Source organism: Ranitomeya variabilis, chromosome 2, assembly GCF_051348905.1.
Source record: "Ranitomeya variabilis isolate aRanVar5 chromosome 2, aRanVar5.hap1, whole genome shotgun sequence".
Lineage (NCBI taxonomy): Eukaryota > Metazoa > Chordata > Amphibia > Anura > Dendrobatidae > Ranitomeya > Ranitomeya variabilis.
In genome coordinates, this window is record NC_135233.1 from 821,469,801 (window position 1) to 821,497,665 (window position 27,865).

At 44.1% G+C, this 27,865-nt stretch overlaps 1 protein-coding gene across 2 annotated transcripts in view; it reads right to left on the reverse strand.

Moving 5' to 3' along the window:
- GFRAL (GDNF family receptor alpha like) overlaps positions 1–27,865 on the reverse strand; it is a 165,452-nt gene that overhangs the window by 97,258 nt on the left and 40,329 nt on the right. For both annotated transcript variants that reach the window (XM_077290012.1, XM_077290011.1), the window contains exon 3: positions 25,145–25,297. In XM_077290012.1, the coding sequence (XP_077146127.1) occupies positions 25,145–25,297 (153 nt within the window). The remainder of the gene's footprint in view (positions 1–25,144; positions 25,298–27,865) is intronic.

Below are 27,865 nucleotides of genomic sequence, written 5' to 3' on the forward strand. Positions count from 1 at the left end.
GCCTAATAATTCTGCACACAGTGTATATATATACAGTGGGGCAAAAAAGTATTTAGTCAGTCAGCAATAGTGCAAGTTTCACCACTTAAAAAGATGAGAGGCGTCTGTAATTTACATCATAGGTAGACCTCAACTATGGGAGACAAACTGAAAAAAAAATCCAGAAAATCACATTGTCTGTTTTTTTATCATTTTATTTGCATATTATGGTGGAAAATAAGTATTTGGTCAGAAACAAAATTTCATCTCAATACTTTGTAATATATCCTTTGTTGGCAATGACAGAGGTCAAACGTTTTCTGTAAGTCTTCACAAGGTTGCCACACACTGTTGTTGGTATGTTGGCCCATTCCTCCATGCAGATCTCCTCTAGAGCAGTGATGTTTTTGGCTTTTCGCTTGGCAACACGGACTTTCAACTCCCTCCAAAGGTTTTCTATAGGGTTGAGATCTGGATACTGGCTAGGCCACTCCAGGACCTTGAAATGCTTCTTACGAAGCCACTCCTTCGTTGCCCTGGCGGTGTGCTTTGGATCATTGTCATGTTGAAAGACCCAGCCACGTTTCATCTTCAATGCCCTTGCTGATGGAAGGAGGTTTGCACTCAAAATCTCACGATACATGGCCCCATTCATTCTTTCATGTACCCGGATCAGTTGTCCTGGCCCCTTTGCAGAGAAACAGCCCCAAAGCATGATGTTTCCACCACCATGCTTTACAGTAGGTATGGTGTTTGATGGATGCAACTCAGTATTCTTTTTCCTCCAAACACAACAAGTTGTGTTTCTACCAAACAGTTCCAGTTTGGTTTCATCAGACCATAGGACATTCTCCCAAAACTCCTCTGGATCATCCAAATGCTCTCTAGCAAACTTCAGACTGGCCCGGACATGTACTGGCTTAAGCAGTGGGACACGTCTGGCACTGCAGGATCTGAGTCCATGGTGGCATAGTGTGTTACTTATGGTAGGCCTTGTTACATTGGTCCCAGCTCTCTGCAGTTCATTCACTAGGTTCCCCCGCATGGTTCTGGGATTTTTGCTCACCGTTCTTGTGATCATTCTGACCCCACGGGGTGGGATTTTGCGTGGAGCCCCAGATCGAGGGAGATTATCAGTGGTCTTGAATGTCTTCCATTTTCTAATTATTGCTCCCACTGTTGATTTCTTCACTCCAAGCTGGTTGGCTATTGCAGATTCAGTCTTCCCAGCCTGGTGCAGGGCTACAATTTTGTTTCTGGTGTCCTTTGACAGCTCTTTGGTCTTCACCATAGTGGAGTTTGGAGTCAGACTGTTTGAGGGTGTGCACAGGTGTCTTTTTATACTGATAACAAGTTTAAACAGGTGCCATTACTACAGGTAATGAGTGGAGGAAAGAGGAGACTCTTAAAGAAGAAGTTACAGGTCTGTGAGAGCCAGAAATCTTGATTGTTTGTTTCTGACCAAATACTTATTTTCCACCATAATATGCAAATAAAATGATAAAAAAACAGACAATGTGATTTTCTGGATTTTTTTTTCTCAGTTTGTCTCCCATAGTTGAGGTCTACCTATGATGTAAATTACAGACGCCTCTCATCTTTTTAAGTGGTGGAACTTGCACTATTGCTGTCTGACTAAATACTTTTTTGCCCCACTGTATATACTGTAAATATACAGAGTGGGCCATGTATAAGGATACACCTACATAAAATGGGAGTGGTTGGTGATATCAACTTCCTGTTTGTGGCACATTAGAACATGGGAGGGGGAAAACTTTTCAAGATGGGTGGTGACCATGGCAGCCATTTTGAAGTCGGCCATTTTGCATCCAACTTTATTTTTTCCAATGGGAAGAGGGTCATGTGCCACATTTCACAAGAAAAACAATGGTGTGCTTGGTTTTAACAATTCTTTCATGGGTTGATTACAAGTTTGACCACTTATAAAATGTGTTCCAAGTGTTGTCCATTGTGATGGATTGTCAATGCAACCCTCTTCTCCCACTCTTCACACACTGTATCCGTTGTTTCAGATGCTGCACATCTCGTATCCTCACAGCATAGACAATTGCCTTCAGATGACCCCAAAGATAAAAGGCTAAGGGGGTCAGATCGGGAGACCATGCTGGCCATTCAACTGGCCCATGACGACCAATCCACTTTCCAGGAAATTGTTCATGTAGGAATGCTCACTAGTGTTGAGCGATACCGTCCGATACTTGAAAGTATCGGTATCGGATAGTATCGGCCGATACCCGAAAAGTATCGGATATCGCCGATACCGATACCCGATACCAATACAAGTCAATGGGACACCAAGTATCGGAAGGTATCCTGATGGTTCCCAGGGTCTGAAGGAGAGGAAACTCTCCTTCAGGCCCTGGGATCCATATTACTGTGTAAAATAAAGAATTAAAATAAAAAATATTGATATACTCACCTCTCCGGAGGCCCCTGGACATCACCGCTGGTAACCGGCAGCCTTCTTTGCTTAAAATGAGCGCGTTTAGGGCCTTCCATGACGTCACAGCTTCTGATTGGTCGCGTGCCGCTCATGTGACCGCCATGCGACCAATCACAAGCCGCGACGTCATTCTCAGGTCCTAAATTCCTAGAATGAGGAGTTTAGGGCCTGAGAATGACGTCACGGCTTGTGATTGGTCGCGTGGCGGTCACATGAGCGGCACGCGTCCAATCAGAAGCCGTGACGTCATGGAAGGCCCTAAACGCGCTCATTTTAAGCAAAGAAGGCTGCCAGTTACCAGCGGTGATGTCCAGGGGCCTCCGGAGAGGTGAGTATATCAATATTTTTTATTTTAATTCTTTATTTTACACAGTAATATGGATCCGATACCGATTCCCGATACCACAAAAGTATCGGATCTCGGTATCGGAATTCCGATACCGCAAGTATCGGCCGATACCCGATACTTGCGGTATCGGAATGCTCAACACTAATGCTCACACCTGACATCCATAATGTAGTGGTGCACTCTCGTTAGTCTTCAGCAGTTTGTGACCTGCAGCATCACTCCAGTGTTTGCTGGAGCAAACCTGAGGTCACATTTCAATGCAAGTCTATGTGAGCCTCATTCTGGCTCTCATAGACATGCATTGAGAGCTTGTGAGAGTTAATCCTAACTTCTGGCCAATCAGAAGTTGAGTTCCCAAGAGGGACCAGAGAATCGCCGATAAAAGGTGACGATGCCACAGAGTAGGTATAAGCCTACAGGCAGGGATTTTGGATAAGAAGCAACACTCTAGTACTGAAAAAAAAACTGTGGAAACGTTTATTGGTCATGAATCCTTTTTCAAGGCACTGTAGGAAGTGCAAAACTAGTATTTTCTCCAGGTAACAGAATCGGGGGGTCAAAAGGCCCCTCTGTCACGTTATAAAACACAAACCAGTATTATAAATGGCCATGGTAGGCAAGGGGCCCATTGGCAAATTTTATATTGGAGCCCCGCAACTTAATATTGGTTGCAAGAAATATCTCTTTATCTTTTTCTAATTTGCTTTCTTTAATTTTAATTACAGTATATTATTTTACAATAAAATAAAACCATATGTTATGCCTAGACTGCTTCAAGATTTATTAGAAGTGAATTTAAAAGAGTAATTCCTAGAGCACATTAAATAAATTAGGTTAATTAAAATGACTTCCATCGAATTAGTAATAGTAAGTACAAAATCCAGGACAGAGAGGATAGGTTGTATCAAGACAAGGAGTTTGAGATTAATTTGAGCCTGCCCCCCCCCCCCACCTTTCTATCCCCACTGTTAGACATCAAGGAGATAAAATACCAAAAACAGCCTTGACGAAGTGAGATGGTCTACATATCATAGCCAAGATAAAAGAGAGAACAAACAAACAGATAATAAGGATAGTTTGGATGAGGCTGGTGAAGATGGCTTTTTTTTTACAGAAACAGAGCAGCACTTATATGAACTCTGTCACAAAACTAAACCCTTCTACAGTTTGCATCTTGTTCTTCTTCTTTACCACTTAAAGAGAATGCATCATATTTTTAATTATTAATAATTAATAATTAAATAAACATTTATTTTTAAAACAATACAAAATTTACTGTACAACTATATATATATATAGTTTTTTTGTCTTTTACTGGGGCTGCCACTTATATATACTGTATATATTATGTGTGTCAGAGCACAAAACATACAAATCTCAAATACAGCAGACATAGGCCATAAGAGATGGCAGTTGCCATATTGGCTCTTGGAATGCCCTTGGAATGAACAATTGACATTTGTGGGGGAGCATGTGGCCACCTTATTCTATTCCAGTGCTGAGCTGCAATATCCCCTCACATTTTATGGAGGTGACACGAGGTCTGGGCAGCAGTGACAGGAGGTAATGACTAAAGATCAGCTGAACGGTCCTAGGTTTTCCGAACGGTCCGACAAACGTACCTGAACCCCATTAGATTCAATGGGATGCAAAATCAAATGCATAGACAACACCTTAAGGGGTGACAAAAAGCTTCCCAATCAGCTACAATTAGGGTACGACACCAGAAAAAGTGGCATCAATTGACCCACAGTAGAAATTTGTAAATGGCACAGCAGCAAGCCATGGTCCATGCATGAGGTATTAGGGCTTGGCCAAGCATTTACAGCTTGGAATTGAAGTTTCTGGTGGTTAGGAGAGCAGTATAAGCCTTCTTATCTGGGTCACCTCATACCTCATGCAGCAACTAAAATTTATTTATTTTTTATTCCAGCCACACTCAGATGACACAAACATTAGTTTCATACAGTAATATTGGTTGTGAAAAATGAAAGGACATTAACACAGGTAGTTGACTGAAAGTAAGTTTCAGGCCTGCCTGTCTGGGAGACCTACTTACATGGGCAACCCACCAGATGGAGACCAAAGTTGGAGTCTCCACATTTCAAAAAATAATTGTTACACACCACTAAACTGGTAGAAATAATGTAATAGGCCTCTGACAAACCTTCCACCACAGGCAACCCACAATATAGAGACCCAACTTGGAGTCTCCACATTTCAAAAAATATTTGTCACATACCAATAAAGTGGCATCAATTTCCACAGAGTAGAAATATTATGATAGGCCTTTATTGCAAAACAATGGGGAGACAGCGCAATAGGGTCTTATCCACGTTACACAGAGGAGAATATACACCAAATTTGCTCACCTGGTTAGGATGAGATTAGAGCATATAGATAGCGGCTGCTGCAGATCCACAGGTCTTCACGACCAGAGAAAATAATGTCTTCAAAGGGAGATTTGTAGTTAAAATTCTGCGCTGTCGCTAAGATGAATTTCAGGAGAGTATAGTTGATTCACAGTGGTTTTATTCAACGTGTTTCAGGGGTCTCATGCCCCCTTCATTAGGAAATACCACATGATAGGCCTTTGACACTCCTTCCACCACAGGCAACCCACCAGATGGATAGACAACTTGGAGTCTCCACATTTCAAAAATGTGTTTGTAACAACAGCAGCAGTAGCAACAGCAGGCACAGAGGACACCACAAAGATGGCACAGACTGCAATAACGCAAGATCAATGCATGACACTAAAAACTACACCATTGCCTAGTCTGCACAATCTGCGACTGGTGTGCAAAAGTAATCAGAGATTCATGACTTATTTTAATGAAAGTTAGGCGGTCTAAGCTTTGAGGGGACAGCTGGATGCGCTTATCTGTCAGGACACCACCAACAGCACTGAAGACACATTCTGAGAGAACGCTGGCTGCTGGGCATGACAAAACCTCCAAGGCGTGAAAGGCAAGTGCAGCGCCCCAGAGTCCTGGTCGTTGCAGTACTGATGCTCCACCGCTAAGGGGGGCTATGGTACGTTTGATGGCACTGAAGGAGTTCACCTGACCAGGTATCACAGACACCAATACACTTCACAGTCTGGCCTCCAGGGGGAGCTAAGGGTGCTATGTATTAGGCCACTCCTCACAATCTGGTAAAACTGGGGGTTGGATAGGAAGTTAGTCAGAAGCTGACTGGGTTGGAACCAGGCAACATCCTGTGGCAGAGGGTGTTGCAGGGGAAGATTCACGGGGGTCCCTGTCAGGGGTGGGATCCTGACAGAGGCCTAGCGAACAGAAAGAACGTTACGGGACCGCGCCTGCACTTCGTTGCGGCGGTACCCCAAGAAAGGACAAGAAGCGAGGTTTATTGTGCTGAGTGAGAAACGAGATCAACGCAATAAGGAGAAACACCAGTAGGAGTTGTGCTGTAAGTCGAGGCAACATCCTACTGAGGCGCGCAGCCGGTGGCCGGAACGCCGAGGAAGTATTAAGCTCCAGGCCTTACTTCAAACCTACGGCAGGACAGTCAGTTATAGGTGGGCTGTCTCACTCAAATCACCTAAGAAGACATAGGGGGCAGCATTTGGAGAGGGGCGACTCTAGGGTCCCGGAAGAACTTCGAGCCTACCCATCATACGGGTGCGTCCTAGCCATATCATCTGGGGGACAAAGCAGAACATCATAATCCAGTTGTGAGGGAACTTCAGAAACAGACACAACAGTTGTGGGGACTATCCCGTAAGCACAGCAGGGGAGGACCACAACACACAAGCGCTAGAAGGTAGGCACAGATTTCCACCTGCAAAGGGAACCCTGGAGGTGCCATTGGACCGGCCGGACTTGCGCAGCCCGGTTAACCGTATTCTGGACTGAGGATCCTGAAGCCTTCAGTAAAGAAGTAAAGAGACTGCAACCTGGTGTCCTCGTTATTTACTGCAATCTGCACCGCACCACCACAACATCACCACCATCCACACCTTTCATTGGACGCCCCTCAGCAGGGTCACGGACCGGGTCTAGCCACCATGACAACCCCAGAACAGAGACTCAGGCCCGGTACCGGGTACCCCTCGGCCCTGCGGCAATGGGGGCGCTCCAACTTGGCATCACAAACAGGATCTACTTAAGCCTGCAGAATCAGGTCATGTGTGCCTTGGAACTGTGATTTATTGTGCTTGGACTGTGACTTATTGTGAAGACTGTGTATTGCCACTTGCCGCCAAAAGTTCCCACCAAAACCCGCCGCCATTGCAGTGCCACAGGGAGAGCCGAGGAAGAAGAAGGGTGTGCCATGGGAGGAGACCACCAAAGCGGCGCCAAAAGTAGCGACCGCCCCCTCCGACTTCTGCTGCGAGATGACGACCTGCCCAGCAGCAGAGGAGAACTGCCCCCTGATTTGCAGCGGCGGGAACGAGGTGAAGAGGGAGCCCGACTTTGGAGAAATGGCAGAGCCAGGTGCATGCGTTGCCACCGAATGCCGGACAGCGATGATGATCAGCAAGTGCCCGAGTGACGGCGAAGTGATCCTGACTTACCCTCACCCGCCAGAGGCGGAACCGCATCCACCGCAGCTGAAGGATCTGAACTCTTTGGAGCCGCCGGCGGAGGATCCGAGCCCGCCTATCCCGACCACGGAGCCATGGCGGGCGGAGCCACATCGGGAGGCCGCCTTGGAGGAGCCGCGGTCCGGGCTGCAGCCGACTCCAGTGTCCTTGTCAACGGAACAGATCGATATCGGTGGAATCACATCAGGCGCAGGTATGGAAGGCACCCCTACTCCCCCGACCGATCCTGCTCCCCCGACTGATCCTGCTCCCCTGACCGGTCCCGCTCCCGCGACCGCTCCGCACCCCAACAATAACCATTTCCTCTCGGTGGAGCGGGTGATCCTCACCCCTGACACGATGGGGAAGCTGGTACCTCCACTACCGACCAAGATGGGAGAACCCATAGACGTGAGCTCAGACGGGGTGATCCTCCAGTGGGACACCCCCTGGATCAGGCCGGATGGAGCTCAAGAGGAAGGCCTCACCCTTGCTGTGCTCACTTGGGAACAGTATAAACAATGCCTGATCCTACATTGGAAAAACCGAAAAGAGACCGAACAGACTTATACGCCAAAAGTACGACACCCAAAGCCTGCGCACGGCAGGAAAGACGTGGAAAAGCGGGGAACTGTGCTGGCCTTTCACCCAAAGCGGGGTTGGGGCTCCATACAGGAACCGGGACTACCGACTGACGTCTTCGTTACTAGTCACGATGTGAAGACTCCTTTTTGCAACCAATATGGTGACCCACTATTGCAAAGGGGGGATCAGGTGACCTACACCCGCCACCGGAGTGCACAAGGATGGTGCGCTCGGAACGTCCAACGATGTGGGCCTGAGGGGGTGTCACCTGTTACCTCGACCACTATTGAACCAGACTTGACAGACCTTGCTACTATCGCCACCGTACGCCTTGTTGCGGCTACTGAGCTCGCAGCTAGGGTTAGCCTTCAAATCCAGACACCGGGTGACCTGATTGCACCTGAGAGACCAACCACCGATACTGATACTGCATCAGCCAGAGACCAGGGACCGAAGCCGTTACGGTCAGGAGATGTCCATTACCGGCTGATGTGTTGTAACATACTATGAAGCCCTAACGTTCGACAAAGCTGTATATAGTTAACTGTTCATCCTTTTATATGTTTCTCTGCTGCTACAACCCGACCAGGGTTACTCTTAAAGGGATCCCTTTGTTTACCCAGGATCCCTATTTTTGCCTTTTTGCTTTTGTTTTTGGTTTCTTGTTCATCACTGTTGCAAAGAACTGCTGGATCATGAACACTGCATGATTACAAACTTATTGTAAATAGTTTGCACCTTCTTAAAGGTGCCCTCTACTGGTTTTACAAAGAAAAGGACTCTTTGCGAAGAAACTGTTCCTGGAAACAGTACCGGAGTCCTTGCTGCATACGGACTTGCAGCTTGAGAAGTTGCACTACCTCATAGAGACTTGGTCCCTTCTTAAAGGGGACGTTTGCCAATAGCACTTAAAGTCGAATGATGCTCACATATAAAAGTTATATGTAGTTAACTAGTTAATTGTAAGAAATGTTTAATAATGTGTTAGAGAATGAGGACAGGAAGTGAACCCGTACGGTGTTAGTCGGTGAGTCCTCCTAGGAGCCATACCGAGATGGCTCAGTGATCTTGAACTGAGAGAACGTTGATAAGTTATAAACTGTGTATAGTAGCAGAAAGGCAGTAGGCCCGGGCGGAAAGGGGCGGTCCTGCAACAGAACGAAAGGCAGTAGGCCTGGGGCAGATAGACAGGCGGTCCTGCAGATGTAAAGATGGAAAATGAAGAAAAGTTGATTAGCCTTATAGTGTTTTATAAGAAGGTCTTTAGTGGATTCAGTGTGTACGTCCTTAAAGGCAATGTTAAATTATTGTTCAAAAATTTGCACTTAGTAGAATACCCGGTTGGGTAAGAAAAGTTATTTATAGTATGTTATTTAAAGTATTTAACCATGTTTGTAACGTTCAAGTGTCCTCACCTCCCATAAAGGGAAGCCCTGTTCAAATTTACTTATTGTTATTGCATTTCAAAATTGTATGTCTTTTTGCTGACATGTATTGTTGTTTTCTTCCCAGTCCAGGAGTACTGGATTTAACCGGGGGGGAGTGCAGCGCCCCAGAGTCCTGGTCGTTGCAGTACTGATGCTCCACTGCTAAGGGGGGCTATGGTACGTTTGATGGCACTGAAGGAGTTCACCTGACCAGGTATCACAGACACCAATACACTTCACAGTCTGGCCTCCAGGGGGAGCTAAGGGTGCTATGTATTAGGCCACTCCTCACAATCTGGTAAAACTGGGGGTTGGATAGGAAGTTAGTCAGAAGCTGACTGGGTTGGAACCAGGCAACATCCTGTGGCAGAGGGTGTTGCAGGGGAAGATTCAGGGGGGTCCCTGTCAGCGGTGGGATCCTGACAGAGGCCTAGCGAACAGAAAGAACGTTACGGGACCGCGCCTGCACTTCGTTGCGGCGGTACCCCAAGAAAGGACAAGAAGCGAGGTTTATTGTGCTGAGTGAGAAACGAGATCAACGCAACAAGGAGAAACACCAGTAGGAGTTGTGCTGTAAGTCGAGGCAACATCCTACTGAGGCGCACAGCCGGTGGCCGGAACGCCGAGGAAGTATTAAGCTCCAGGCCTTACTTCAAACCTACGGCAGGACAGTCAGTTATAGGCGGGCTGTCTCACTCAAATCACCTAAGAAGACATAGGGGGCAACATTTGGAGAGGGGCGACTCTAGGGTCCCGGAAGAACTTTGAGCCTACCCGTCATACGGGTGCGTCCTAGCCATATCATCTGGGGGACGAAGCAGAACATCATAATCGAGTTGTGAGGGAACTTCAGAAACAGACACAACAGTTGTGGGGACTATCCTGTAAGCACAGCAGGGGAGGACCAAGCGCTAGAAGGTAGGCACAGATTTCCACCTGCAAAGGGAACCCTGGAGGTGCCATTGGACCGGCCGGACTTGCGCAGCCCGGTTAACCGTATTCTGCACTGAGGATCCTGAAGCCTTCAGTAAAGAGGTAAAGAGACTGCAACCTGGTGTCCTCGTTATTTACTGCGATCTGCATCGCACCACCACAACATCACCATCCACACCTTTCATTGGACGCCCCTCAGCAGGGTCACGGACCGGGTCTAGCCACCGTGACAACCCCAGAACAGAGACTCAGAGGCCCGGTACCGGGTACCCCTCGGCCCTGCGGCAGTGGGGGAGCTCCACAAGCTCAGGCCACTCTTCCATTTTTGGAGACCAAAATAAGGGGGCAGAAAACCACCCCAGATGGCATTGATATTGAGCTTCAGGTACTCCTGCACCATCCTCTCCAGTAGTTCACAACGTGACAGACTTGTACTCTGTTCTGCTGATGCATGGGCTGGTCTAAAAAATGTGTTAAACGACTCATAGAAATTGCTTACGCCACTTGCACTGCTGCTGCTGCTGGTAATAATGTTTTGGTGATGAGGCCTTGATGTTCCCAGGGTTGGACATCTATAACTGGGATGCACACTGTGTGCCTCACCGCTGTCTTGGGGAAAACCACTTTTAAGATTGTCTACAAGCATATTTCGATACCCCAGCATGCACGCATCCATTTCCAAGTTGGGAAGCATCTGGCTAAATTTACTTTTGTACCGTGGATCTAACAGAGTGACAACCCAGTTGTCATCACTATTTCTAACCTTAAGAATACGGGCATCATGTTGCAGACAGTGTAGCAAGAAGGCGCTCATGTGTCAAGTGCTTCCATGAGGTCCAAGTCCATGCTGTGTTGGTGGCAGGGTAACATTCAAGGTTGCTTCCGTTATACCCTGCCACCAATCATGGACAACAGAGAGCTTATCATTATCCTCTTCATCTCCTGACTGTTGCACGTCCATCACCTTATCCTCCTCCATTTGTTCCTCGGATCACGCATGTTTACTAACAGTTTGTCTGGTACCATGAGCCCCACTCGATTGCTGTAAGCCACCCTCCCATGGCACCCACCTGTGAAACGACTGTTCAGAAATTTGAGATACTGTTATCCCTTCTGCATCCTCCTCTGCTTCCATCTCTTCCTCTGGGACCATCACCTCCTCACGTGGACTATTCAAAGTGTGCTTCAGCATGTAGATGACCGGAATTGTGATACTGATGATAGCATCATCAGCGCTAACCATCTTTGTAGCCATTTCAAAACTGTGCAGAAGGGTGTTGAGGTTCTTCACCATCATCATCATGATTTGTACCATGTCTGGACTGCATTGGCCCAGGCTATGCAAAAGGACATACTGCACCAGGGCTCATTGCTGCTGCCACAGCAAAATTTGCAGAGTGGAATTCCACTGTGTTGGAACATCGCTAATCAAATGGTTAGCCAGTAGGCCGAAAGACCTCTGTGGTGATGCAAGTTGATGACCTGCATGGTGCAATCATTAGAAGTGAGCACACAGAAACCATGCTTTCTGCATCTGCACATCTAGGCTGGCATAGTGGAGGAAAAATTGCTTTACCACCAGATTGAGGATGTGAGCCATGTAAGATGTGTGTGAGGTTTCCACGGCATAGGGCCGCCACCAGATTTGCACTGTTATCACACATGGCCTTCTGTGGCTCCAGGTTTAGTGGAGAAAGCCATTTCCCTAACTCAGCCTGCATACCTGTCCACAATGCTTGAGCTGTGTGATTGCGATCTCCAAGGCATATTAATTTAAACACTGCCTGTTTGCGGTGAGCCATCTCTGTGCAGTACGGAAGTGGGGAAGATTCAATCTGCACTGTTGAAAGCATGTCAGATTAAGGGAGAGGTTGAGAGCACAATTGATGCCCTAGAGGAAGGGGAGGCAGAAGCAGTGGAGGAACTGTTAGATACAGAAGTTTGTCCCACAAGCCTTGGAGATTCAAAGGCTTGTTGAGAAGTCCCTTGACCACCTGCCCCCATAGCCACAAGAGTCACCCAGTACCCAGTCAGTGAGATGTAATGCCCCTTTGCTGTAGTAGTGGGCCCCTGCCCATGTTTGCTGATCCTGGAGTCAGTGGTTAATTGCACCCTGGCAGACATAGATTTTTTTAGGGAAATGTCGGCAACATGTTGGTGCAGCATAGGCACAGTTCTTTGAGAAGTAATGGTGACTGGGCAACTGGTACTGGGGGACTATGATGGCCAACAATTTTTGGAAAGCGTCTGTATCTACCAGGTGGAAAGGCAGCATTTCACTGCCCAACAGATTGGAGATGGTGGAGTTCAAGCTCTAAGCTTTGCCATGTGTAGGAGTAGACATTCTTTTGCGTGACCACAACTGCCAAACCGAGAGCTGGCTACTGTGAAGAGAGAGGGTGGAGTACAGAGAACAGGACAAACTGCTGGACTGTGAATGAGGTGCAGGTGGAAATGTTATGTCAACTGTGCTGGGTAAACAATTGCAGTTTCTGCGGCTGAAGACCTGTGTGTGGAAACTTGGAATGGTAATGGAGGAGGAAGAAGCAGCAGATGGGGTTGATGGGATGACTCGTGGTTAACGAGGCCCACTAGTCTGTATTTTAGCGCAGTGAGATTCCCACAGTAAGGCATGTTGATCGTGTATGTGATGGTTCATACACGTAGTTGTCAAATTATTGCAATTTTTGCCTCTACTGAGTTTTTTTTGCAAATTTGACAGATAACATGTGTCGGGTCATACTTTCCTGTCTCAAAAAAAAGGCCCAGGCTAGGCAACCCTTGCCGCCACTATAAACTGCACACTCGCATACGGTGCTGGCCACAGGCAGAGTTGGGGCTGAGGATGCAGTGCTTGTCGTAGTTGTATCACTTTGTTTCTTTGTGGGAATCCAAAACATACAACAAACTCCTCATCTTCCTCCATCTCCTCTGTTGAGCTACTCAGCTGCATATCTGTGGATTCACACCAAGTTGGATCTACACCCTCATCGTCATCCTCTCTATTTTCACAACCCTCACCCTGAGAGCCCCCCTTCTCTTCTTCCTTCCCTGACACCACAGTACACTCCGTGTGCACCTCTGGAATCTGAGTCTCATCAGGATCACTTTGGTGGTTAACGTCTTGTGATGAAGGCCTGGATTCAGCTCAGATTCCACTTCGTCCGGCCCCGGATCCAACATGAAAAAATGTTGGGCATCGGTGCAGATGCTTTCTTCCTCTGGATTCTGTAATTCTTCAGAGCAGACATCTGATGCCCATGGGATACAATGTGTTAACACCTCTTCAGAATGGCCCATGTGAGGTTCCTCACAGTCAATTGGGCTTTGGAAATTTTTGAGGCGGGGGAAACAAGGGTTATTGGGGTGCAGCCTCTGAGTATTGTACTGCGTGTGATGTTAAGATGGAGGAAGAGGAGGAGAATCCACTTGATGCAGTGCTTGCCATCCACTCAAGCACATGCTCTTTCTCAGCCTTATCTACAAGGTGTACCACTGTGCGGCTGCCAAAGAAAGGGAGTTGGGTAAGCTGGCCAGTAACAGATGAGGTCAGTGGTCTTTGGATAGGACGACATTATGTTTCTTCACTTGAGTTTTCAATCACATTAACACCTAACCCACGCCAAACATGTCGAACACCAAGCCTATTCCCCCTTCCACCACGACCTTGCTTTTTCCCACTCATGTTGTAAGTAGCCTTCCCCTCTGTACCCTGATGATTCACAACCTAAGGCCCACAGCTGTCACTCACCTGTCACTAAATGAACAATCACTATTTATTTTCTTAAATAGTGTGCCTGAACAACACTGTTATGCCATATGATTTTTAAGTGGAAATATAGTCTTTCTGATTTGCTACTGAAACATGGTTTTAGCAGAAATGATTTGGAGTAACTAACTGCACCTAGTGGCTGCACCACTATATTAGGCCTAACAATTTTTAAGTGGAAAACCAGCCTTCTGATTTGACACAGAAAGACAGTTTTAGCAAAAACGATTTGAAGTAGCTAATTGGGCCTCATAGCTGCACCACTGTAGAAGGCCTAATAATTATAAGTGGAAATCTGGCCTTCTGATTTGCCACTGAAACAGTTTTTTAACAAATGATTTGGAGTAGCTAATTGGGCCTCGTGGCTGCAGCACTGTAGAAGGCCTAATAATTATAAGTGGAAATCTGGCCTTCTCATTTGCCACTGAAACAGTTTTACAACAAATGATTTGGAGTAGCTAATTGGGCCTCATGGCTGCAGCACTATAGTAGGCCTAATGAATTTGATGTGGAAATCTGGCCTCCTGATTGGCCACTGAAACACCATGTTAGCACAAACGATTTGGAGTAGCTAATGGGGTTTCTGTAGACTGCTACACAGTTTTTGCACATTCGACTTCGATGCTGGAAGATCAATTTCACACAGGATAAGTTCACATTCAGCATCAGCTGTAGCGCAGGAGCGACCTCTCTGCACTGTGACACTGAGCAAGCGGTGCCCGCAAAACATGATGTCCACTTTTTAAATTGCCAAGGATATGTGACTTCAGCAACCAATCACAGAAGACCTTGTGTCATGACGTTGTGGATGGTTTCTGTGCCCCGATTGGTTGCCTTAAACAACATACGTAAAGTTAAGGGAAGAAAAAAAAATGACCGTGTGCCCCTGCTGTAGCCTCTCCACCTGCTTCTCTGATCTATACACACCCCCTCCCCTCATGAAACTCGTCCCCACGCCTCCCCAGCTCATCATACAGCACCACTATCATAGCCAAAGTAATAACAAAAGCATTAGTGTAAATGCAATGATTTACTGAACTGTGACTGACTTTTGCTGTCTTTGAGTAAATATGCTTATAAAAGTGAATAGTAATCCAAATGTGCTATGTTTGTGTCGAATTTGCGATTGGCGCACATTTTCCGAACACGTTAGCTCATCTCTAGTCATGAATGGTTTATTAATCTATCATGTATTTGTTCTATTGTTTTTCTGTATATGGGCAAAGAATGATATTTTAAAAGTTTTTGATACACATTCAATGTGAGAGGGCCCATTTTGTCCAGCACGAAGAAATAACATATTGACATGATGGATGTATGCCATATTATAGTATTTTTTTTCTAAAAACACTGCTTATAGTAGTCAATACAATGTCAAAGTTACTTTACAGTGGCAAAATATTTATTTTTTCGAGGGATGAATGTAAGAGTTTATAAAATTTTAATTGTATAACATGATTTGCATGTGATGCATGTGTACCCCCCAGAGTGTTTGTAACTGCAATAGCTTCAGTATCATGTCCTCGACAGCATGCAGAACATTGCTTTTCACCAAGCGGGTGCTTTTCTACAGTCTAAATTGATGGGAATCTAAATTCCAGCATTCAGCAAATGTCTGTCTTTTTAATCCTCAGCCAAGCACACATTTTATGATTTTGAAAACTGCATTAACCTGACAATGAACTTTTGGTTTTACTGAATATTTTGTGTTGTAAAATAAAAAAAATACAACTACTGTAACTCTTACTGAAATCTGGGCATATATAGTGTACATCAACGAAATAGGCCGAGGTGATAAATCGGACTCATTTGGTTTCAGCGTGCCATAAACAGTTGTTTTCCTCCAGCATGGTGTTTCAGAATTTGCAGTGTAATACGAGTAAATTTATAATTTGATAGTTTTAAAATTATATATATATATATATATATATATATATATATATATATATATATAAATATATATATATACCGTATATATATATATATATATATATATATATATATATATATATATATATATATATATACATATATACAGTGCCTTGCAAAAGTATTCGGCTCCCTGGAACTTTCCAACCTTTTCCCACATATCTTGCTTCAAACATAAAGATACCAATTGTAAATTTTTGGTGAAGAATCAGCAACAAGTGGAACACAATTGTGAAGTTGAACGGGATTTATTGGTTATTTTTAATTTTTGTGGAAAGTCAGAAACTGAAAAGTGGGGCATGCAATATTATTCGGCCCCTTTAACTTAATACTTTGTTGCCCACCTTTTGCTGTGATTACAGCTGCAAGTCACTTGGGGTATGTCTCTATCAGTTTTGTACATAGAGAGACTGAAATTCTTGCCCATTCTTCCTTGGCAAACAGCTCGAGCTCAGTGAGGTTTGATGGAGATCGTTTGTGAACAGCAGTTTTCAGCTCTTTCCACAGATTCTCGATTGGATTGAGGTCTGGACTCTGACTTGGCCATTCTAACACCTGGATATGTTTATTTGTGAACCATTCCATTGTAGATTTTGCTTAATGTTTGGGATTATTGTTTTGTTGGAAGACAAATCTCTGTCCCAGTCTCAGGTCTTTTGCAGACTCCAACAGGTTTTCTTCAAGAATGGTCCTGTATTTGGCTCCATCCATCTTCCCATCAATTTTAACCATCTTCCCTGTCCCTGCTGAAGAAAAGCAGGCCCAAACCATGATGTTGCCACCACCATGTTTGACAGTGGGGATGGTGTGTTCAAGGTGTTGAGCTGTGTTGCCTTTACGCCAAACATATAGTTTGGCATTGTTGCCAAAAAGTTCAATTTTGGTTTCATCTGACCAGAGCACCTTCTTCCACATGTTGGTTGTGTCTCCCAGGTGGCTTGTTGCAAACTTTAAACAGCACTTTTTATGGATATCTTTGAGAAATGGCTTTCTTCTTACCACTCTTCCATAAAGGCCAGATTTATGCAGTGTACAACTGATTGTTGTCCTATGGACAGACTGTCCCACCTCAGCTGTAGATCTCTGCAGTTCATCCAGAGTGATCATGGGCCTCTTGGCTGCATCTCCAATCAGTCTTCTCCTTGTTTCAGATGAAAGCTTAGAGGGACGGCCGGGTCTTGGTAGATTTGCAATGGTATGATACTCTTTCCATTTTAATATGATCGCTTGCACAGTGCTCCTTGGGATGTTTAAAGTTTTGGAAATAATTTTGTATACAAATCCGGCTTTAAACTTCTCCACAACAGTATAACGGACCTGCCTGTTGTGTTCCTTGGTCTTCATGATGCTCTATGTGCTTCAAACAGAACCCTGAGACTATCACAGAGCAGGTGCATTTATACGGAGACTTAATTACACACAGTTGGATTATATTTATCATCATTATGCATTTATGACAACATTGGATCAATCATAGATTCACAATGAACTTCTGGAGTGAATTTGCTGTGCTGAAAGTAAAGGGGCCGAATAATATTGCACGCCCCACTTTTCAGTTTTTGAATTTCTACAAAAATTTAAAATAACCAATAAATTTCGTTCAACTTCACAATTGTGTTCCTATTGAAAAATGCAGTCTTTGCAGGATATTTTTTTTACTTCTTCCTCTAATAAAACAGGCTAATTGCATTTGAATGTCAGTGGAGGTATAACATATTTGTCAGACATATACGTCAAAACCCATGCAAGCGTGTGCAATGTGTTGAACTACATCTGTCTGAGTATTGACGTCTTCTGTTTCCAATCCATTGATGTCCATCTATGTCTATATATTTTTTTAATTGTTTTCTCAAATAGCTTTTAATGTCGCTGACAGCAATTTGTATATGTTTTAGAGTTATGGAACTATACTACTATGTCTTTCATTACATCTCCCATTGAGAATAATGGAGAAAAAGCTGTATACAATTTTCATACTTTTCTAGGACCAAAAAACCTGGTCAACTATGCTATTTTTTGTATGTGTAAAAACACACAACAAGAAATAACTCTAACAAAACATAAACCCCTACAGACACAATCTATGTAGGCTATGTTCACATGTCCAGTAATCATCAGATAGAATGGATCCAGCAGCAAACTGTTGACAAAAAAGTGGTGCAGACACTACTTTTTTGTCCGCCTGAAAAAAATATATTTAAACTGGATCCATCTTTTAAACATTTAACTCTAAGGAAAACAAATCCATTAAATAACTATTGCACATTTCCATTAGTATATGTTAAATATTTATTTTTCCACATCCAGTAAGCAAAAAACAGATCCTTTTCAAATGGGAGAAAATGGATGGCTATTAGGGATGAGCGAGTGCTAAAGCGCTCATTACTCGAATCAAGCACAATTCTTAATGCTTGAATGCTCATTTCGAGTAACGAGTATAATGGTAGTCAATGGGAAATCTGAGCATTTTTCCATCTCACCATCAAAGGAGGTATGAGGGACAGTGAAAATCTTGAAATGGATAAAGAAAGTGCTGAATGGAAGGTTAATAGCATGGGGAAGACCCCTGGAAGCATCTGTGACTCCAAGAATGTTGCTGAAAACCATTGTGTCACAATTTTAGTCCACTTTAAGGACTGATGCAACGCCCCCAGGGCCATGGGGTACTCGGAACCAGGTTGGACAGTTCTTTGGGGAAGTCACAGGGCCATGACCCGACTCCGTGGCACTGGCCGTGCAATAAAAATGATGCAAGGGGGAAAAGTTTATAGGGGGATTGATTCATGACGCCACCCGTGGTGTTCAGCAAGAGATGGCCAATGCTGCAGTTTAGGTTCACTGGGGCTGATGGTGATGCAGCAAAGATGTTTTAGCTCTCCACGGGTAGAGCGGGGCCCTAGGTCAGATATAGGGTTAATGATGGTAACTATTGTAGTACTGGGCAAGTGACGCAGTAAATAATTCTGAGGACACAGCGGGGTGCAGTCTTCACACTTTACTTATAGTTATTAGGTTACAGTCTCCAGCCAGGTGCTGTGTCCTGGGTTGTGGTCCAGCCAGCTCTCAGGTAGATGGGTGCCCTTTTCTGGGACCCTCTTTTGTGTACCTTTCCAGGTCATATCTCTCTGCGCTGGCTCACTCTCTCCTGCCCTTTGTCTTACACACAGTGTCCCAAGCCAGCAGCCTCAGGTCCTGTCAGGCGACATCTGCATGGTCCCCTTGACCTTATGTGGCTGCCTTTTCAGCGAGTGTGTGTAGATTTGGCTGTGGCACATACAGACACCACAGCCTCCGGTTTGCTAGCTGAGTCCTATAGTCTCTCCACTAGTCTGCGGCCGGTCCCCACTGTGACCTGGTCCCTCCACCCGACTACGGTCAGCGTGGATTCGGGCACGACGGATCCATTCTTCACTTCCCTGGCCCCTAGGACCCCTTTTCTCTGGAGCTCTTCTTCTCACACCTCCGTACTCCTCACTCCTCTCTCTCCAACCAACTGCCCAACTCCTCCTACCGTTTTCATGACATCACTTCACTCCCACCTTCACTCCACCTTTTCTACTTCTTCCACCCACACTCTCTACCTAGTTCCCCTTCCAGCCTGAGATTGGACCATCCCTAAATATGGTCCGCCCAGATCCCCTGGCCTGGAGTGGTGTGGTGTTGGATGCTAGTGTGCGTATACCGGATAGTGCCCTCTCCTTACCCGAGAGTGGGATACCACACCTCTGGATGAGATGCAGTACCTCTGTGGTGACTGGACCCACAGGGGTGCCACACTAACAATAAAACTTTCAAAATTAAAGAGAAATTGGAGTTTACAGGAAAAAATTATATCCTGTATAATGGCCACTATAGCCGGCAAATTCTAAGGCCGTTATTTAGCCATGAATTGCCATGGTAAACATCAGGACCACAGGGCCAAGATCTCAGAATGCCAATGGGGTTAAAAATATTAATTTTATAATAATTTTATTTCTATAGCACCAACATATTCCGCATCTCTTTATACTTTGGAGGGGACTTGTACAGACAAAAGACATTACAGAATAACAATAATCACTAGTGTTGAGCGATACCGTCCGATACTTGAAAGTATCGGTATCGGAAAGTATCGGCCGATACCAGCAAAGTATCGGATCTAATCCGATACCGATACCCGATACCAATACAAGTCAATGGGACTCAAGTATCGGACGGTATCCCTGATGGTTCCCAGGGTCTGAAGGAGAGCAAACTCTCCTTCAGGCCCTGGGATCCATATTAATGTGTAAAAGAAAGAATTAAAATAAAAAATATTGCTATACTCACCTCTCCGACGCAGCCTGGACCTCACCGAGGGAACCGGCAGCGTTCGTTGCTTAAAATGCGTGCGTTTACTTCCTTCCGTGACGTCACGGCTTGTGATTGGTCGCGTGCCGCCCATGTGGCCGCGACGCGACCAGTCACAGCAAGCCGTGACGTAATTTTCAGGTCCTGAATGCCTAATTCTACACTGTGTTCCAAATTATTATGCAAATAATATTTCCTCAGATTTTCTCTAAATTACCTATCTGAATTGCAGTCATTGTTATTTTCCAGTCATCTACATAGTTACATAGTTACATAGTTATTAAGGTTGAAGGAAGACTTTAAGTCCATCTAGTTCAACCCATAGCCTAGCATGCCCTAACATGTTGATCCAGGGGAAGGCAAAAAAACCCCATGTGGTAAGAGTAAGCTCCATCATGGGGAAAAAAATTCCTTCCCGACCCCACATACGGCAATCAGACTAGTTCCCTGGATCAATGCCTTATCAAGGAATCTAATATATATACCCTGTAATATTATACTTTTCCAGAAAGGTATCCAGTCCCCTCTTAAATTGAAGCAATGAGTCACTCATTACAACATCATACGGCAGAGAGTTCCATAGTCTCACTGTTCTTACAGTAAAGAATCCGCGTCTGTTATTATGCTTAAACCTTTTTTCCTCCAGACGTAGAGGATGCCCCCTTGTCCCTGTCACCGGTCTATTATTAAAAAGATCAGCAAAAAGGTCTTTGTACTGTCCCCTCATATATTTATACATTAACATAAGATCACCCCTTAGTCTTCGTTTTTCCAAACTAAATAGCCCCAAGTGTAATAACCTATCTTGGTATGGCAGACCCCCCAGTCCTCTAATAACCTTGGTCGCTCTTCTCTGCACCCGCTCTAGTTCAGCTATGTCTTTCTTATACACCGGAGACCAGAACTGTGCACAGTATTCTAAGTGTGGTCGCACTAGTGACTTGTATAGAGGTAAAAATATGTTCTCCTCATGAGCATCTATGCCTCTTTTAATGCATCCCATTATTTTATTTGCCTTTGTAGCAGCTGCCTGACACTGGCCACTGAATATGAGTTTGTCATCCACCCATACACCCAGGTCTTTTTCATTGACGGTTTTGCCCAGAGTTTTAGAATTAAGCACATAGTTATACATCTTATTACTTCTACCCAAGTGCATGACCTTACATTTATCCCCATTAAAGCTCATTTGCCATTTATCAGCCCAAGCTTCTAGTTTACATAAATCAGCCTGTAATATAAAATTGTCCTCCCCTGTATTGATTACCCTGCAGAGTTTAGAGTCATCTGCAAATATAGAAATTCTACTCTGAATGCCCCCTACAAGGTCATTAATAAATATGTTAAAAAGAAGAGGGCCCAATACTGACCCCTGTGGTACCCCACTACTAACCGTGACCCAGTCCGAGTGTGCTCCATTAATAACCACCCTTTGTTTCCTATCCCTGAGCCAGCTCTCAACCCACTTGCACATATTTTCCCCTATCCCCATTATTCTCATTTTATGTATCAACCTTTTGTGTGGCACCGTATCAAAAGCTTTTGAAAAGTCCATATACACTACATCTACTGGGTTCCCTTGGTCCAGACCGGAACTTACCTCTTCATAGAAGCTGATCAAATTAGTCTGACATGATCGGTCCCTAGTAAACCCGTGCTGATACTGGGTCATGAGGTTATTCCTCTTCAGATACTCCAGCATAGCATCCCTTAGAATGCCCTCCAGGATTTTACCCACAGTAGAGGTTAAACTTACTGGCCTATAATTTCCGAGTTCAGTTTTTGTCCCCTTTTTGAATATTGGCACCACATTTGCTATACGCCAGTCCTGTGGTACAGACCCTGTTATTATGGACTCTTTAAAGATTAAAAATAATGGTCTATCAATGACTGTACTTAATTCCTGCAGTACTCGGGGGTGTATCCCATCCGGGCCCGGAGATTTGTCAATTTTTGTGATTTTTAGACGCCGCCGTACTTCCTGCTGGGTTAAGCAGGTAACATTAAATTGGGAATTATTATCACTAGTCATATTGGCTGCCATGGGATTTTCTTTTGTAAATACTGATGAAAAAAAGTCATTTAGCATATTGGCTTTTTCCTCATCCTCATCCACCATTTCACCCAGACTATTTTTAAGGGGGCCAACACTATCATTTTTTAGTTTCTTACTATTTATGTAGTTAAAGAATATTTTGGGATTATTTTTACTCTCTCTGGCAATGAGTCTCTCTGTCTCAATCTTTGCTGCCTTGATTTGCTTTTTACATAATTTATTTAATTTTTTGTATTTATTTAATGCCTCCTCACTACCTACTTCCTTTAATTCTCTAAATGCTTTCTTTTTGTCACTTCTACTATTCTACTATAATCTACTATTCTAGTATAATTGCAATGTTTTGGAACAAACTGCCTATGAAAACAGAATCTTTTTAAAAAAAATAAACACTCAAAATGCATGTTCCAAATTATTATGCACAGCAGAGTTTTCAACCTTTTTTTGTTATCCTGAACAAAAAAATGGTCAATTGTGAAGTTATAAGCATTATCAGCTTATTACAAAATGAAATCAAACAGTTCCCAAGTGAAAACTTTATTCTAGGTGATGTTACATTTGCACATAGGACCCCTTGTTCGAAAGAAGCTTCTGAACTCTCTCGTCCATTGAATTTGTCAGTTTTTGGATGGTTTCTGCTTCAATTGTTTTGCATGTGGACAGAATACCCTCCCAGAGCTGTTGCTTAGATGTGAACTGCCTCCCGCCATCATAGACACTCCTTTTGATCATGCTCTAGAGGTTCTCAATGGGGTTGAGGTCTGTGAAAGATGGTGGCCACACCATAAGTTTGTCCTCTTTTATGCCCATAGCAGCCAGAGATGCAGATGTGTTTTTTGCAGAATGAGACAGTGCATTATCATGCATGAAAATGATCTTGCTGCGGAAAGCACGGTTCTTCCTCTTGAACCATGGCAGGAAGTGTTTTAGAAACTCCACATAGATTATGGAGTTCATCTTTACCCCTTCAGGGATCATAAAGGGGCCGACAATCTCTCTCCCCATGATTCCAGCCCAAAACATTACTCCACCTCCTCCTTGTTGGCGCCTTAGCCGAGTTTTCATGGGGTGTCCATCAACCAGCCATCCTCCACTCCATCTATCTGGACCATCGAGTGTTGAACGGCACTCAGCGGTGAACAAAATAGTTTGGAAGTCAGTCTTCATGTATCGTTTGGCCGTTTCTGCTTGTGTGCAGTGGATAGAGGTGGTCGACAGGAGGGCTTACGCACCTCTGAAGGACCCTGCATCTTGTTGTTCTGGGGACTTTGGAGGCACCAGCAGCTTCAAAAACTTGTCTGCTGCTATGGCAAGGCATTTTTGTAGCTGCTCTTTTGACCTTATGCAATTGCCTGTTGGAAAGAGTCCTCAATTTTTCCTTATCAGCACGCACACGTGTGTGCTGGGAATCAGCTACATACTTCTTGATTGTGCGATGATCACGATGAAGTGTCTTGGCAATGTTGATTGTAGTCATGCCTTGACCTAAATACTCCACAATTTGTTGCTTCTCAGCAGCCGACACATCTTTTTTCTTTCCCATTTTGGCAAAAAATGTAGGCTGCTTAATAATGTGGAACAGCCTTCTTAAGTAGTCTTGCCTTTATTTGGACACACCTGCCAAACTAATTTGCACAGGTATCTGCAATTGCTTTCAGTGATATAAAGAGCCCTGACACACATCACCATCAATGAGTTTAAATGACAAACAAAAAAATTCTAACCTTATCACTCCTAAACTCTTTGTGCATAATAATTTGGAACACAGTGTAGGCATTCAGGATTTTAAAATTACGTTCCGGCTTGTGATTGGTCGCGTCGCGGTCACATGGGCGACGCGACCAATCACAAGCCGTGATGTCACGGGAGGCAGGAAACGCACGCATTTTAAAATTACGTCACGGCTTGTGATTGGTTGCGTGCCGCCCATGTGACCGCGACGCGACCAATCACAGCAAGCCGTGACGTAATTTCAGGTCCTGAATGCCTAATTCTGCATTCAGGACCTGAAAATTACGTCACGGCTTGCTGTGATTGGTCGCGTCGCGGTCACATTGGCGGCACGCAACCACTCACAAGCCGTGACGTAATTTTAAAATGCGCGCATTTTCTGCCTCCCGTGACGTCACGGCTTGTGATTGGTCGCGTCGTTCATGTGACCGCGACGCGACCAATCACAAGCCGGAACGTAATTTTAAAATCCTGAATGCCTAGAATTAGGCATTCAGGACCTGAAAATTACGTCACGGCTTGCTGTGATTGGTCGCATCGCGGCCACATGGGCGGCATGCGACCAATCACAAGCCGTGACGTCACGGAAGGAAGTAAACGTGCGCAATTTAAGCAAAGAATGCTGCCGGTTCCCTCGGTGAGGTCCAGGCTGCGTCGGAGAGGTGAGTATAGCAATATTTTTTATTTTAATTCTTTCTTTTACACATTAATGTTGTTTCGATACCGATACCCGATACCACAAAAGTATCGGATCTCGGTATCGGAATTCCGATACCCGCAAGTATCGGCCGATACCCGATACTTGCAGTATCGGTATGCTCAACACTAATAATCACATAAATCAACAGATACCAAGAGGAATGAGGGCCTTGACTTATGAGGAAATAGGGGAGACAAATGTGAATGGTAAAGAAGGCGCCCCCACACTATTGATAGCAGCGGGTATAAAACTCATCAAATATTCAACGTATGAACATGGCCTAGCGCTGTCATGCTATCTTTCACAAAAAAGAAGTAACAAAAGGATAACAAAATGCTACTTACCACTTTTGGGGATGCAATTCTTTCCAAGTAACTTTTTTATAGTGCAGTAAATATTTTCCGTGCAAGTACAAGCTTTGAAATCTGGGTATCTTTGAGTGAAGTAAAATATAGTCAAATTGCAATTCATCAGACTTTTCAGTTGACAGTTGACGCCTAAAACAAAAAAAGTTTTCAATTACTACATTACAATAAGTAAAGTAAAAAACACATATTGTGAACAGAATTTAATTTAGCACAGAAAAAACACATACAGTGAATTATGACAAAATCATTCAATGAAGATGCTGGGGGAGATTTATAAAATTAAAAGAAAAGCTACTTTTGTTGTCCATAGCAAACAATAAAATTTATGTTTTAATTCCCATAGTGCTCTTGAAAAATGAGAAAAGTGCTGTGATTTGTTTCTGTGGGCAACAAAGAAAATATTTCTAACTGCACAGTTTTAATAAATATCTCCAATTTTGGATGGCCACTAAAACATTGATTTATACGGTTCACTCTCTTCATAATTAATAGGACATGGTTTTGAAAATTTAGTATAAAATAATGAAAGCAATATGAATGTATGAGACATGCTGACTTTAATAATCTGCTTCTCATTTAAGCTGTGTTCCCGGAGGTGACAAAATAGGGTGAACCATTTAAGTCTATAAGAGTTCTCCTCATATACTCATGAAGCAGTATATCCATTCAGTATGTGGTTTGACAAAAAGAGTGAGTTCCCCCTGCTGATGCATTTTCATGGCAAAAACTAATGAAATGGCTGCTACCTAAGTCCTTTTATTAGACTCAATCAGAGGATGCAATATAGAACCATTATGAATGCATTACGCTGACAAGTTTCACAAACTCAAAGACAGGGCAGCTGAAGTGGAGCAAGTATATTTTAATTATAAAAAGTCCCTACCACTACCTCTCTACTCTAACTGCTTTTTGTTACCATCTTCCTGTTTGATGATGCTTAATTTGAGAATCCCCAGTCCATGCTGGGATACTCAAATGAGCGTCATCATGGGGCAGAGGCAGTGGACACTGATGCTGTCCCCATCCATAAACAAAGCGTCATCCGTGAAATCCATATCAGGTGCTGGGCTAGTGCCTTCTCTACTCTGTATGCAGAGGTTGCCAGTTCCGACATATGCACAGAAGGATTTTGTCACTGTGCAATATTATTTCTAATGCACAGTGACAGTATGCTCTATAGCCGGTTCTAATGAGAACTGACCAGCCAGCAAGAGTGTGCAGTGTGCATTGTAAAGAGAGAACTCTGTGAGCAAGAAAAGAAGGGATCAGATCTGCCCCTGAAACTGATGTCACAATCAGAAGCATTGCAATCCCTGAGTGGAGTTTAAGCTAACTGAACAGGTTCTGGCTGGACAAAGTAATTTTGAATTGGGTAGAGATTGTCAAGATCAGGACAAAGAGGTCAGTAGCTGAGTACACAGTAGAACGCATCAGAGAAAAGTGCCTGGCACACCCTAGAAGATATCCCTGTTTGGTCAATATCAGGGATGCCTGTATAGGATGTCTAGGACTAGCTTCACTATAGGAGGACATTGTACTTATGAATGGCTAACTCAGGATGGTGGTAAAAAGGGGTGCAGTAAAGGCTAGACAGATGTTAAAGTGAACCTGTCAGCAGGATTGTGCACAGTAACCTACACACAATGTCAGGTTAGCACCGTTATACTGATTAAAACGATACCTCGGTTGATGAAATCCGTTTTGTGGTTGTTTCTTAATCTTTATTTTCAGTTTTGTGTTATTGAGATTCTTGTGCCCTAAGGTGGGGCTGTTGTATGTGGTGCTCTGATTAGATATTCATAATACAGTCTGCGGACAGGTCACTGATCCCTCACTGACCTGCCCCTTAGTTTACCTAATGAATATATGTATATATTCCTCCTCCTAGATGGCGCCGCCTGCGCAGTAGTAGCTCGGAGATCGCCAACAGCTGCTATTGCAAATGCGTGGGCGGCGCCATCTTGTTGGAGGACTTTTTTTTCTTCTCCAGCAAGATGGCGCCACCGATGTCTGCGCAACAGCAGCTATTGGATCTATGCAAACCGATAGCTGCAACTGGGCAGGCGCCCGGGCGCTATTTTCAAAATGAATGTTTTTTCCTCGCTCAAGTAAATCTGTAAAAGGGATTATTAAACGCACAGTAAACATGCATGGCGGGCACCTGCCTTCAGAAGCCTTTTTGTTTAGTTCAGTATGTGATGGACTTTTCACTTATCTTTTTTTAATTTATATTGAGAATGAGAGATGAGCGAGCACTAAAATGCTCGTTTCAAGTAACCCCTTGAGGAAGGCATTTTCCGAAGTGCGCGTCGGGGTGGATGGGTGTGGGGTGTCTGCACACTTGTGCCTTTACATCGACCGGTATGTATATTGGATATATTTGTTCTAATTGCTGATAATGATTATTAGCACTGAAATGCAAACAGTTGTACTGATCCATTGATATGCATTGTATACGGTCTTCACTTATGTTATTGGTATTTATATAAATGCACACACCCACTCCTGTCCTTTTTGTATGTGTTGAGGGTGGCACGGAGAACCTCCCTATCTGCTGTGTTTTACATGTTGTGATTAATAAAGATTTTTGTAATTTGCATTTATCCGGACTTATGACTGTGTTTTATGAGTAGGTTGTTCTCGTTTCAAGTAAAGAGTATAATGGGAGTCATTAGGAAAGCTGAGCATTTTTCCAGC